The sequence below is a fragment of the Myotis myotis genome, unplaced genomic scaffold (assembly GCF_014108235.1).
Source record: "Myotis myotis isolate mMyoMyo1 unplaced genomic scaffold, mMyoMyo1.p scaffold_m19_p_1, whole genome shotgun sequence".
NCBI classification, from domain to species: domain Eukaryota; kingdom Metazoa; phylum Chordata; class Mammalia; order Chiroptera; family Vespertilionidae; genus Myotis; species Myotis myotis.
The window spans coordinates 3,269,528-3,284,430 of record NW_023416313.1 but is presented as its reverse complement, the minus strand read 5'-3'; the positions used below and the strand labels follow the sequence as shown (position 1 = coordinate 3,284,430).

The 14,903-nt window shown below is 55.1% G+C and overlaps 1 protein-coding gene across 3 annotated transcripts in view; it reads right to left on the bottom strand.

Annotated features, from left to right (window-relative positions):
* Positions 1 to 14,903, bottom strand: part of EVC2 (EvC ciliary complex subunit 2) — a 51,517-nt gene that overhangs the window by 23,956 nt on the left and 12,658 nt on the right. For all 3 annotated transcript variants that reach the window (XM_036328625.1, XM_036328638.1, XM_036328635.1), the window contains 2 exons: positions 10,321 to 10,460; positions 1,770 to 2,094 (listed from right to left, as the gene is read on the bottom strand). In XM_036328625.1, coding sequence (XP_036184518.1) covers positions 1,770 to 2,094; positions 10,321 to 10,460 — 465 coding nt within the window. The remainder of the gene's footprint in view (positions 1 to 1,769; positions 2,095 to 10,320; positions 10,461 to 14,903) is intronic.

The window sequence follows — 14,903 nt, the reverse complement described above, 5'->3', positions numbered from 1 at the left end:
AGAGACGGACTCTAAGGCAGCCCGCCAGACTCCTGCCCCCGTGCAGAGTGGAGTGTCCTGGAGACGTAAATCTCCGCCCGGGTGCGCATAAACCCTGAATGTGATGGGACTGTCACTCCTGAGACCAGGTGATTATGTGGCAAAGCAGCGGGGCCTTCATGATGGACATACAGTCCCGAACCCGTGACTCTGAGTAACCAGGAAGGGGAGTATTCTGCTGGGCTGACCTAACCAGTGAGAGTCCTGAGAAGAGGGACGGGTGCTCCTCGAGGGAGAGACTCCCTCCCACGGGCCTTGAGGGTGACAGCAGTCCTGCTGTGAGCTCCTGTGGGGGAGGGATGCCTGTAGGGGCAGAGGGTCTCCCTTCTGCAAGTGCAAGGACGTGGATTCTGCCAGCGACCGAATGGAGTGAGCTCCAGGGAGAAGGCAGCCCAATCGGGACCTGGATTGCAAGGTGGGGGTGGGGCCTGAGACTCGCTTCACAGGAGCAGAGCAGGAATGTTCTAGAACTGGAGGCCCAGTCTGTCTGACTCCCGAGTCTGTGCTGGAGAGAGCTGTGCTCTAGCGACTGCAGTCGAGGGACACACGTGCACACCAGCATCGCGACCTCGCTGTGGGTGCGACCTCCTGGGAATGAAGCCTTTCTATTCCCCTGGTCCCCCCAGGGCACAGTGGACATAGCTCTACCATAACACAGTGAACGATGTCTCATTTTTATACGTAATGATCCTTCTTAAACCAGACTTCTTTAATGCAAAACCCATGTCTCATTTCACTCTGTACCTTCATGGCCTATCCCAGTGCCTGAAGACAGTAAGAGATTAATAAATGCTTTCTAAATGAATTCTGGATGGATGGGTGGTGGGTGGATAAGCATGTGGATGTGTAGACAGACAGATGGACAGATGGATGAATGAATGGATGGTGGGTGCCTAGATGCACACACGGTGGATAGATAAATGGATGGGGAGATGGATGCATGTGGAGATGGACAGGAAGATAGATAAATGAATGGATGTGTAGACAATGATGGATGGATGGATGGGTAGATGAATAAGTGGATGGATGGGTAGATGGATAGATGGGTAGGTGGATAGATAAATGGGTAGATAAATGGATGGGAGGGTGAGTGGATGGATGGATGGACGGATGGACGGACGGGTGGGTGGATGGAAGGACGGATGGACGGACGGGTGGGTGGATGGATGGGTGGATGGATGGATGAGTGGGTGGATGGATGGATGAGTGGGTGGATGGGTGGATGGATAGATGGATAGATGGGTGGATGGATGGATGGATGAGTGGGTGGATGGATGGATGAGTGGGTGGGTGGGTGGATGGATGGATGGATGGATGGATGGGTGGATGGATGAGTGAGTGGGTGGGTGGGTGGGTGGGTGGATGGATGGATGGGTGGATGGATGGGTGGGTGGATGGATGGATGGATGAGTGGGTGGGTGGATGGATGGATGGATGGATGGATGGATGGATGGATGGGTGGGTGGGTGGATGGCTGGCTGGCTGGCTGGCTGGCTGGCTGGATGGATGGGTGGGTGGATGGGTGGATGGATGGATGGGTGGATGGATGGGTGGGTGGGTGGGTGGATGGCTGGCTGGATGGATGGATGGGTGGATGGGTGGATGGGTGGATGGATGGATGGATGGGTGGATGGGTGGATGGGTGGATGGATGGGTGGGTAGGTTGCTCGCTGAATGAATGGATAAATGATGATTCCCCAAGAGGAAGGAGAGAGGTAGAGCTGCCTTACCCTCTCGCTAACATGCTTCAGCAGTTCTTCCGCCTCCTCCATCGCCGCTGCCTCCCTCTGGAACTGGTTTTCTGTCCTTTTTCTTGTTTCCAGGTCGCATTCAGCCGTCAGAGCCACCATCTTGCGATCATACTCCTCTTGTATTTCTTTCTCCAGCATCAGAAACTGCTTTTTAAAGGCGGCGCCCATCCTCCTCTCCACCTGAGGGGCGAGGTGGCCCCCGCTGCTCAGACCTCTCAGCAGAAGGGCGATGACGTCCTTGCTGATTTGGGTCCGACAAGCCTCCAGATCTGCGTCGGCCCGATTCAGGGTTGCAATCTCCAACCTGGGAGACACACAGGTCGGGAGAGTTCCATTACCTAACGTCCGACAGAAGCCAGAGGCCCTGGTTGGGAAAGCTCTGCGGTTTCCAGTTATCCGTAGATCAGGCCTTCCTCTTTCCCTTCCCCGCCCCCCCCCCCTCCTCCTCCTCCTCCTCCTCCCCTCCTCCCTCCCTCTGCCCCATCCAGTGACTGAACACCAGTGGCTGAGTAGCAGATTCTTTTTTAAAAAAATGTTTTTTATTTATTTTACAGAGAGAGGAAGGGAGAGGGAGAGAGAGAAGCATCGAATGAGAGAAGAGAGAAGCATCGAACAGCTGCCTTCTGCACACCCCCTACGGGGACTGAGTCCACAACCTGGACATATGCCCTGACCAGGAACTGACCCCAGTGTGGGATGTGAGGAGACAGCGATCCATGATTCTCTCTCATCATTGATGTTTCTCTCTCTCTCCCTCTCCCTTTCTCTCTGAAATCAATACAAACATTTTTTTAAAAAGAGAGAAAAGGACATCCGTGTTTTTTCATATTTATTTCATATAAAAATTAATCACGTTTTCACCAAATGGCACGCAAGGTGTCAGAGCAGCAATCGGACAGGATGTCATGCTCGGGGCAGTAAATCTCCCTGAATGTGAACTGTGAGCGAAGGTCGGTAATCAGGGCGATGGAGGAGAATTAACTCCGAAGGGAAGTGAAAGGGCCCTAGCCACGGTTTACAATACACATCTCGCGCCCACGAGTCAGCTCTGTGCGTGTATTAGACCCACAAAAGCCATCTCCGTGGCAGTGAGCGTGAGGTTTGCCTCCAGGGGCCGTCTCCATGGAGACAACCTGCGGCGAGGCCCCAGGTGGGGGCTGTAAATCATATTTACATACTGTCCTGTGAGGGGCTGGACAGTGGAAATTCCCCCTGATATCTTCACTGTCACAACTGTAACGGAGGAGAAATAGTTACTGTATGTGAGCAGAACATCAGTGAAAGTTAGGATAAGCCGTAGTATTTAGTTTTGTAGAAACTCAAATGTACTGTAGGATACAGGGTCAGCCATCTAGATCCTTCCTCCCAGACGGTTTCCTCTTACAGATCTTCGTTTACGCCCGGCCAGCTTGGCTCAGTGGATGAGTGTCAGCCCTCGGACTGAAGGGTCCCAGGTTCGATTCTGGTCGAGGGCATGGACCTAGGTTGCAGGATTGATCTCCGGACTAGTCGGGGGCCAGCCAGAGTCTCACATCGATGTTTCCCTCTCTGTGTCTCTCCCCCTCCCTTCCACTCTCTCTAAAAATCAATGGGAAAATGAGGAGTAACAAAAAAAAGATCTTTGTTGAGAAGGCACATCGGCCCCTCTCCAGCCATGAGCGACTCCCTGAAGGGGCTGCAGATGCAAGAGAGGCGCTCACTCCTGACCCGGGGCTCCCATGTCACTGCCCCCTACGACCCCCCTCCCCCACTTGCTGGCCAGGCCCGAAGGACAGTCAGCTCTGGAACAGACAGGAAGGCGTGGGAGCTTCTCTCCACCTCAACCCCCGCCCCCCTCCCGCTAACTTCCTCCTGCCTCCCTTCTGACTCTGACCTCACGTCATTGCATCTGGAAGCATAACAGGCCTGGAGTCTCACACCCCAAGTTTCCAATCTGGCTTCGCCCTTTCTGAACTGGGCGCCAGAGGTGTCTGCTGTCTGAGCCCCGTCCCCCGACTGGCTAACGGGAACCCCGTCCCCGACTGGCTAACGGGAACCCCGTCCCCGACTGGCTAACGGGAACCCCGTCCCCGACTGGCTAACGGGAACCCCGTCCCCCGTGTCAAGTGCAGGTCCCTGCGGAGAGGAACCTGCCTCTGCGCGCCGCTCTGCTTTGGCAGCTGTCGGACTCTCAGGCCGCTCACCCCTCCTGCTCAGCTGGGGAAACCGAGGCACAGAAACTGCCATTCCTTATCCAAAGCAGCGGGGCTGTTCAGGGGCAGAGCTGGGATCTGAAGCCAAGACGTGTGGCTCCAGGGCCTTTGCCCTACCCTTCCTCCTACCGCCTCGCGCCAACACGCTCCCGCTCCCGCTCCGCCTCGCAGAACTGGCTGTGGGTCTGTCCCTCCATGACCGGTGAGCACCAGCAGCTGGAGCACTCCGCACCTCCTGGGCACCCGCACCCCCTGGGCACCCGCACCCCCTGGGCGCCCGCACCACCTGGGCACCCGCACCTCCTGGGCACCCGCAGGCCTGGGCACCCGCACCCCCTGGGCACCCGCACCACCTGGGCACCCGCACCTCCTGGGCACCCGCAGGCCTGGCCCATGGTCCTGGGCACCCGCACCTCCTGGGCACCCGCAGGCCTGGGCACCCGCACCTCCTGGGCACCCGCACCCCCTGGGCACCCGTACCACCTGGGCACCCGCACCTCCTGGGCACCCGCAGGCCTGGCCCATGGCCCTGGGCGAGCACCTGCTCAGGGACAGTGGCTGGCGAGGGAACAGAGGAGCGGATGCAGGAGAGGGCGGCGCAGGGCTGACCTGGCGCTGTCACGGAGGCACACTGGTCACCTTCGGTGGCAATACACCCACTGGACCGCTGACCCCCCTGGCACCAGATGCCCGTGACAGCTGAGGCATCTCAGGCTGGCGTCCCCGCCCACTCAGACCGCAGTGGGCAGGAGGGGCTGTCCCCCAAAGACACCTGAGCGCGTGAGCGTCAACCACACATCTCGGATGTTTTTATGTGTTCGTGAAAAAATAGAAAAAATAGCAAAAACAGCAAAGCAAAAGTTTTCCTGGAAGCAAAGACATCGGAACTGAACCCCTGGGTGAGTGAGCGCTCACAAGGAAAGGAGCCCAGGGTCCCGCTGGAATGGAAGCGGCGAGGGGGTGCGAGCAGGTCTGATCTCGGCGGCAGCTGCCAGACCCCTGTCCAAATCAAAGCCCATAGCCCACACCTGGCAGCCCAGCCCCACACCTGGCAGCCCAGCCCCACACCTGGCAGCCCAGCCCCACACCTGGCAGCCCAGCCCCATCCCTGGCAGCCCAGCTCCACACCTGGCAGCCCAGCTCCACACCTGGCAGCCCAGCCCCACACCTGGCAGCCCAGCCCCCACACCTGGCAGCCCAGCCCCACACCTGGCAGCCCACCCCCACACCTGGCAGCCCAGCCCCACACCTGGCAGCCCAGCCCCACACCTGGCAGCCCACCCCCACACCTGGCAGCCCAGCCCCACACCTGGCAGCCCAGCTCCACACCTGGCAGCCCAGCCCCACACCTGGCAGCCCACCCCCACACCTGGCAGCCCAGCCCCATCCCTGGCAGCCCAGCTCCACACCTGGCAGCCCAGCTCCACACCTGGCAGCCCAGCCCCCATACCTGGCAGCCCAGCCCCACACCTGGCAGCCAGCCCCACACCTGGCAGCCCAGCCCCCACACCTGGCAGCCCAGCCCCCACACCTGGCAGCCCAGCCCCCACACCTGGAAGCCCAGCCCCACACCTGGCAGCCCAGCTCCACACCTGGCAGCCCAGCTCCACACCTGGCAGCCTAGCCCCATACCTGGCAGCCCAGCTCCACACCTGGCTGAACCCCTCTCCATCTCATCCACCCAGCCACACACAATGACCCCCCTAAAGTTACCTGAAGTTCGTGCCTGTGTCTAAGCCACTGCTTCCCTGATAGCTGACCACACACGGAACCTCGGCCTGCAAGTCTCTCTGGGCAGGAGGGGCCCTGTAGGAGGTTCCCACGGCACCATTTGGTGAGACTGATCTAAGGGGCTCTGCTGGGAGGTGGTGTGCGCCCTCCCTCCTCTGGCTCCGGAGGACGAGCTGAGGGCTGAGGGCTGGGGGCTGGGACTCAGCACAAGCAGCCGTGGGCCTGGTGGTCGGGGAGGCCTGCAGGGTCTCGCTGTGGAGCTATGCCTGCAGGCAGGGGCCACCTCCACCAGCCTGGCTTTTCTGAGCTAGAAAGCGATGGCGGCCAGGTTGGAGAACGTTCCTGCTCTTTGTCTGTTTCCCAGCTGGCCCAGAGCTCAGGGTGGGGGAGAGGAGAGCTCTTTATGACCCCCTCGGGCACTCCCAACAGCTGAGGGGGTTCCTTTTATTTCCAAGAAACCGCTAAGAGGAGGATGAACCTCAGGGTCTAGATGGGGTGTGTGGGAGGGGAGATGCCAAGTAAGACAGAACATCCGTCGGCAAAGGTCACGGTGCACAGCAGAGGGGCCGGTGGGGGAGGGGGTGGGGAGGAGGCATTAGTCCAGCTCGCGCTGTCTCACTGCCCCGTGTGTCTGTGTGCGCTGCTTCTCCTGTGGGCGATGGGCATCTTGGGGGCCTTGCTTTTCTCAGCCTCCTCCCTGGCACCGCGCACAGCGCCAGGCGCTCGGCGGGAGCTCAGGCCACCCTTGCTGAGAAGACAGGTGTTCACTGGACACAGGACTGCTCCACGAAGCCTTCCCTTGCTGGGAAGATGACAGTGCGGGTTGCCATGGGAACCAGAGGCATCACAGCTGCTCTGCTCTGGAGCGGTCCTCTTCTGTCCCCCATAAAAATCCCTCCTGGCTGGTCAGACACGCAGGAACCCACACCCTGCAGGGAAGCCAGCGGCGAGCGAGGCCCAGGTGTGAGGAAGGGCTGCTGCCCACCTTCGCCGGACAGCGGAGCAAGGACGCTGTGTTGGCCGTCTGGTGGTCTAGGTCTGTGGTCGGCAAACTGCGGCTCGCGAGCCACATGCGGCTCTTTGGCCCCTTGAGTGTGGCTCTTCCTAAGCCTTAGGAGGACCCTAATTAAGCTAATCACAATGTACCTACCTATATAGTTTAAGTTTAAAAAATTTGGCTCTCAAAAGAAATTTCAATCGTGTACTGCTGATATCTGGCTCTGTTGACTAATGAGTTTGCCGACCGCTGCTCTAGGTGAACCCTGATGTCGATCCTCCAGAAACTTAGCAATGACCTAGACACCTGTCATCCATCTGATGGTCACACCGCTCCACCCCTGCTCCCCCATGGCGATGCACCTTCTAACAGCAGCCCCCACCTACTGTCACCGTCACTGCTCCCACCGCCTGCCCCTGCCTCCCCCACACCTGCTCTGGTCACCCATAGCGTCCCCGTCATGAAAATCAAGACATTCCTCCGGCCTCAGGTGACTAAACTCCAGCAAAGTCAGGCACGGCTGCCCACCCCTTCTTCTGGACCCCCTTCTCTCGCTTTCCTGACTTCCCCGCCCTCCCGGGTCCCCGACTTCTAAATGTGGGAATTCCTTAGGGCCCCATCCCGGTTCCCTCTCCTCTCTGTCCTCTCTCGGAGGTTCCTCCCTCAATCCCATCTGCAGCCCAGAACTCTCTGAGAACAGACCCACACGCCTGCCCACTGACACCTCCATTCGGGGTCTCCCAGGCATCGCCACCTAAAGCCCGACAAGAGTGGCTCCCCCCGCGCTCCCCCAGCTGCTCAGCCTGAAACTCAGGGTCAGTCATGCCGGCTCGCGAACCCGCTCCCAACCATCGGCACGTCCTGCTGACTGTCCCTCGATCGCCTCGATTCCACCGACACATATGAGCCCGTAGATGGATGCCAGACAGGCCTACATCCTGGGGGACCCTCCGGGAGGACGGCCGCACTCCACGCCGAGCAAGGGGCGAGGGAGCAGCCGAGGGATGGACAGTCGCGGGGGGGCGCCGTGTGTGGGTGGCAGAACACCCGCCCTCCCCCCCCCCCCCGTGAGGGTGTCCCCAGACACGGTGACGTCCTCGGGCGAGCGCTGAGCCACCTGTGAGGCCGCGTCACACCTGGGACATGCTGGGTTATCTTCTGGTTTGAGAAACCTCAAAGCTTCTCGCAACCTTCGCTGTCAAAGTCACCGGACAGTGACTGTCCATCACGGCCATCACTGTGGGTGTCTCCCACCCCTCAGGATCCCACTGTGCGCCAGGCACCGTCCGCGGCATCGGGGACACATCGGAGACCCGTCCGTGTGAACGGACTGCCTGGGCGGGCAGCCACATTACAACAAGCAGGCGGGGTGCCTTGGACAGCCTGTGCGACGCGAAGAAAACTGGTTTTTAGGATAAAGACCGGAGGCGGGGCTGCTCCAGGTAGCACTGTGCACTGGCTGTGCGACCCTCCAGCCACCTCCCCAGGCTCCTGCCACCGACCCTGGCTTCTTAATTTTCTTTTTTTACTATATTTTTTAAGTTGATTTCAGAGAGGAAGGGAGAGGGAGAGACATATAGAAACATCAATGATGAGAGAGAATCATTGATCCGCTGCCTCCTGCACGCCCCACACTGGAGATGGAGCTTGAAACCCGGGCATGTGCCCTGACTGGGAATCGAACCGTGACCTCCTGGTTCATAGGTCAACACTCAACCACTGAGCCACACTGGCCGGGCTGTCCTGTCCTCTTTTTGATCGTCAAATGCCTCCCCCTGAGCTCTGCACATGCTGCCCCCCACGGAGTGCCCGTCACTGAAGCCTCCATGCAGCCGACCTCCCTTGGAGGGTCCTCCCCGAGCTCCCGAACTAGAGCGGCCATGCCCGCTGCTGCCCTGCCCTGGCCACGGGGACGCGTGCGCAGCTGCCGGGGACGCGCCTGCATTTTGTCGTGAACTTGGTGGGGACAGAAGCCAGGACTCTGGAGCACCCGCAGCCTGGCACCGCGCCCACGCAGAAGGGGCCCCGGGAGCTGCTCTGAGCGATCCACTTGGAAATCACCGCACCGCGAACCAAGAGCCCAACCAAAGGACAGGCGAACAACGGAGACCTGGGCGAGCGGCCTCAGGTCTGAGAGGAGGAACAAAGCCACAGCTCGGGGTGCTTCTACAGACGCAAAAGAGCGGTCACAGGAGCACAGCCCACGGGCGGCACAGACCCGTTCCCAACAGGCGCCGTTCAGCAACGGCGCCCGGAACCCCTGCTTTGCACGAAGCACAATTCTGAGAGCTCAGAAGGCGGTGCTGGTCGCATCAAAAGACAGCGATAAGCGTGTGATACAGGCCTCACAGAGGAACAGGAAACAAGCGGGCCTGGAACTCCGTTCTCATTTTCCTTGCCTCGCCGGGAAAACCTAAGTTCAGGCTTTTTAAAAAGCTGTTGTATCAGGCCGGGGCCCAAACCCATGACCACGCGTGTGACCTTGGGCAAAACCAACAAACCTTTCTGAGCATCAGCTTCCCCCCGAGAGTTGCTGCCAGAATTAAGGAAGATCTCGGGCTAGCGGTGCTTGGTGGTGGTCAGGCCAGAGCGAGGCCCGAGCTCAAACCCTGCTGGGACCAGCCAGTGCGCCCCGTTCCTCCTTCCTCCTGTCCCAGCATGCCTGGGGCTGAGCCACCTCCATCAGGGCAACAGTCAGGGAGCCTAATATAAATTTCAAAGGAGCCCGGGCTGGTGTTTCTCAGTGGTTAGAGCATCGGCCCTCGCAACCTAAGGGTTACAGGTTCAATCCCCGGTCAAGGGCACGGACCTGGGTTGCAGGTTCAATCATGCGGGAAGCAACCAATCGATGTGCCCCCTCCCCCCTCCCCTCCCCTCCTTGCCTCCCTTCCATTCTCTCTAAAAATCAATGGAAAAAATATCCTTGGGCGAGGATTAACAACAACAACCATCTAAGGAAATATCCCCTCCTCGTGTCCTCTCCGCAGAGCTGGCCTCCAGAGAAACAGCCACGCAAGCCAGCAAATGCCCTTTGTCAAAAATCAGCCAGGGAGCCTGGCCAGTGTGGCTCAGTAGTTGAGCAACGACCTATGAACCAGGAAGTCATGTTTCGATTCCCAGTCAGGGCACATACCCAGGTTGTGGGCTCAATCCCCAGTGTGGGGTGTGCAGGAGGCCGCCGATCAAAGATTCTCTCTCATCATTGATGTTTCTCTTTCTCTCTCTTCCTCCCTCTCTGAAATCAATAAAAATATATTAAAATAATAATAATAATACCACCTGCTCCGGGGAGCATTCCCGTGACCCTCTCAGAGGCAATTACTTCTTTGGGCTCAGCTGGCCCTGGTCTTCCCCGTAGCGTGCTGCTCATCAAACTCCGACGGGCACTAGGTCAGCCTGTCTCATAGCACAAACGATGTCTTATTCACCTCTTCTCCCAAGTACCAAGCATAGCGTTCAGTGCATGGCAGTTGCTCGATTATGACTACTGAGTAATGAGTGCCTGCATGAGTTCATGAATGAATGAAACGTGCCCAGCGTTCGCTCTCATGCCTCTCCCGTTAAGCCACTCACCACAGCTAAGAAAGCATCATGGGATTAGAACTCTTACTCTTCCAGGGCTTGCAGCATGCTCCCGGGGTCCTCTGAGGACAGGATGCCGACCACCTGGTCATTCAGAGCCAGATCTTCATTCACACCGTCGGCCGCCGTGAACTGGGAGTGCTCCAGCCTGCTCTCCTGATGCCGAGCCTTCGGGAGAATTGCAGAAATAACTGAGTAGGCCTTGTCGCGAATGTCGCGTGTGGAAAGTCAGGAGGGAAGGTGGGGACTCATAGGCCTCACCTCTGTGAGCAGGGTAAACTCATCAAAGAAATGGGATCATAATTCCAGGAGCCCTGCACAGAGTGACGTGGCTAAAACAAAGCAATGAATGGATAGACCAGTGGTCGGCAAACTGCGGTTCGCAAGCCACATGCAGCTCTTTGGCCCCTTGAGTGTGGCTCTTCCACAAAATACCGACTTCTGCGCATGGGCCATGAAGTTTCAATCGCACTGTACGTGCGCGCCCGCACGTGGTGTCTTGTGGAAGAGCCACACTCAAGGAGCCAAAGAGCCGCATGTGGCTCACGAGCCGCAGTTTGCCGACCATTGGGATACACCATTGCAACCAGTCAAGACCTATACAAATACTTCACCATCACCACCATCACCATCATCACCATCACCCACAGCACCACCACCATCACCATCCTCACCATCACCATCACAATACCACTATCATCACACCACCACCATCACCACCACCACATTATTACCATCCTGTCACCATCACCACCATCATCATAATCATCACTATCACCATCATTTCCTCACCATCACCACCATCATCGGCATCACCATCAGGTAGAGAAAAATTACAGATGGCAGATGGACTTCAACATCATGAATCTGCCACGTTTCTAATCAGCATATACAATTGTAAGATTGAAGTGACATCAGAAATAATTAAGCCCAACCCTCTGATGGGATCGATGACACGTCTGTTTTGTCCCTGCCGGGGTTCTTGTTCCAGCATTAAGACGGGTTCATCAATCTGGAGAAGGCTGTGTGTAACTTAGAGTCCAGAGACGAAGCATAATTTTGAAAGGCGTATGGGGGTCAGAGGAGCTTAGCTAAAAGGAACTAAGATCTCCTTGTCTCAGGACCCCATGGTTTTTATTAACACAAATTGTCCTGAAGCGAGGTGGAGGTACACACTTCAGAGGGTCAGGGTTGCGTATACAGAGTCCATTGTCAGAATGGGGAGAATTAGCCTGGCTGTTCAGGTGTTTGGCCAGTAGGAGGCAATAACATATAGATTAAGATGCCCTGAGCTGTCTGGCAGCAAACAATCATTCCTCTTCACGTTTGGGGAAATGCCATCAGCCATTCCCAACAGGTGACAACATATGTGACTCAGCCCTTGTTGAGTCCCCAAGTTCCATCAACCTTTTGATGAAACTCTTGCAATTATGACCTGCTGGACCTGGCTTCCAGCAGTCCCCAATATTAATTCTGCAGAAATGGGTGATAACTATAGCTAACATTTAACAATAACTCCTGCCCCTGTGCCTTGTATGTGTTATATCATGAAACTATCACAACAAAATAAGTGTTGTCGCCCCCACTTTACATATGAGGAACCTGCAGCTCAGAGAGGTGAAGTAACATTATATGAGTTGACACAGATCATAAAGGGCCAGGTGGGTATTTGATCCCAAGACAATCTAACCCTAAAGGCTTCTTCTGTTTTACATAATGCTGTCTTATCGGTTGCCACCACGCTGGCAAAAACAGAGAAAAATGTGAAAAGATTTCATTCTGTGCTGCAGGAAAAAAAAAAATACCGCAAGTGTTTTCAACCTTAAATCAAATTCACACTTTGCTTTCCTCTCCGCGGTTGTAATGATCAGCCTTTAATCTTCAGGAAATGAATCCTGCTCGTACATCAAAGTGAAGGATGAGTTTTGTTCTTCTGTGACTGATAACAGCTTCGGGAGAGTGAGCAGGACGCCTGATGAGATGGCCATTTTTCTCCTCACTCTTGCTGCCAAGGAGATTGTGGGCTGACCTCACACTGAAACGACAATTCTCTCCTCTGGGGAAGCAGAAGCAAATTGAACAAGGGGGCAAGCCTTCCAGCCTCCAGAGAGAGGGGACCTCCAGAAGCCAGCCTACATTTGGCCACTTAAAGCAAGTTGTTTAACCTCACGGGCCTCAGTTTCCCCAATATAAAGGGAGAAAGATGACAGCTGTTCCTTCAAGTTGTTGGGCCTCTGGGTAACAGCAGCTCCAGCCCTCATGGCCCTGAAGAAGCACTGACTCCCAGCAGTGCCTCTGGCAGCAGTCCCACAGAGCTCCTCTCACTCAATGAGTGCTGTCCTGCTTTCCCCAACACCACCAACAGCATCACCATCATCACCATCACTACCATCACCACCACCATCACTACACCATCACCAGCATCATAATCACTATCACCATCATCATCACCATCACTACCATCACCACCACCATCACTACACCATCACCAGCATCATAATCACTATCACCATCATCATCATCACCATCACCATCACTACACCATCACCAACATCATAATCACTATCACCAATCATCATCACCATCACACACATCACCCGCATCATAATCCTTCCCCATCATCATCACCATCACTACCATCACCACCCACCATCCCTACACCACACCAGCATCATAATCACATCACCCATCCTATCATCACCTCATCACGACCATCACCAACATCATAATACTATCACCATCATCATCATCCACCCTCACTTACCATCACCACCACCATCACTACCCCATCACCAGCATCATAATCACTATCACCATCATCATCATCACCATCACTACCATCACCACCACCATCACTACACCATCACCAGCATCATAATCACTATCACCATCATCATCATCACCATCACTACCATCACCAACATCATAATCACTATCACCATCATCATCATCACCATCACTACCATCACCACCACCATCACTACACCATCACCAGCATCATAATCACTATCACCATCATCATCATCACCATCACTACCATCACCAACATCATAATCACTATCACCATCATCATCATCACCATCACTACCATCACCACCACCATCACTACACCATCACCAGCATCATAATCACTATCACCATCATCATCATCACCATCACTACCATCACCAACATCATAATCACTATCACCATCATCATCATCACCATCACTACCATCACCACCACCATCACTACACCATCACCAGCATCATAATCACTATCACCATCATCACCATCACTACCATCACCAACATCATAATCACTATCACCATCATCATCATCATCACCACCATCACCACCATCACTACCACCATCACCAACATCATAATCACTATCACCATCATCATCATCACCATCACTACCATCACCACCACCATCATCATCATCACCATCACTACCATCACCAACATCATAATCACTATCACCATCATCACCATCACTACCATCACCAACATCATAATCACTATCACCATCATCATCATCACCATCACCATCACTACACCATCACCAACATCATAATCACTATCACCATCATCATCACTATCACCAACATCATAATCACCATCACCAACATAATCACTATCACCATCATCATCACCATCATCATAATCACCATCACCATCATCATCATTACCATCACCAACATCATAATCATTATCACCATCATCTTCATCACCAACTTAATCACTACCATTATCATCATTACCATCATCAACATCATAATCACTATCACCATCATCATCATCACCATCACCAACATCATAATCACTATCACCATCATCATCACCACCATCACTACCATCATCATCACTGTCACTATCACCAACATCATAATCACTACCATCACCATCATCATCACTAACTATATCACCACCATCACCATCGTCATGTAAAGGAAAATATAGTCGGCGGATGACTTCAACATCAAGAATCTGGCAGGTTTCTGATCAGAATACAGAACTGTAAGATAGAAGTGACTACTTGCCTGAGGCCTTATTCATTCCTTCACACATGTACTGAGTGCCTTCTAGGCACTAGGCTCTGTTGTGGGCAATGGGGATGTAGCAGACACCATCTGTTTTCTGCCCATATTCCCTCACCCTTGCCACTTCGGTGCCCACCAGCCCAAGATCCACCAGCCTTCAGACCCATGCCTGGGAAATACCACTCTTCATCTTGCCCCCCACTGTGGCCTCAACCAATAACCATTGGGCCTTGGTGGATAAATACCCCAGCTCCTTCCCTGAGGTTCATTCCACTGTCCCCAGAGTTCCTGAGCACAATAAAGCTCCAGGTGCCCACAGAGGTAACTGGATTGGCTGCCTTCCCTTCCTGCCTCACTCCCCCAGCCTCACCATTATTCCCTGGGGTCCCTTCACATATAAACTACCTGCATTTGGATCCTGGTCTCAGGATGTGCTTCTGGGGGAACCCAGACCAAGACAGGAATACGGAGTCTGAGGAGTTCAGAGGGGCCCAGCAAATGAGGGAAGTGCTGCATGGGGTCTACAGAACCTAGTGTGGGAACCCAGGGAGAAGCCCCTAACTCAGCCAGGAAGTGGCCAGTGCTGA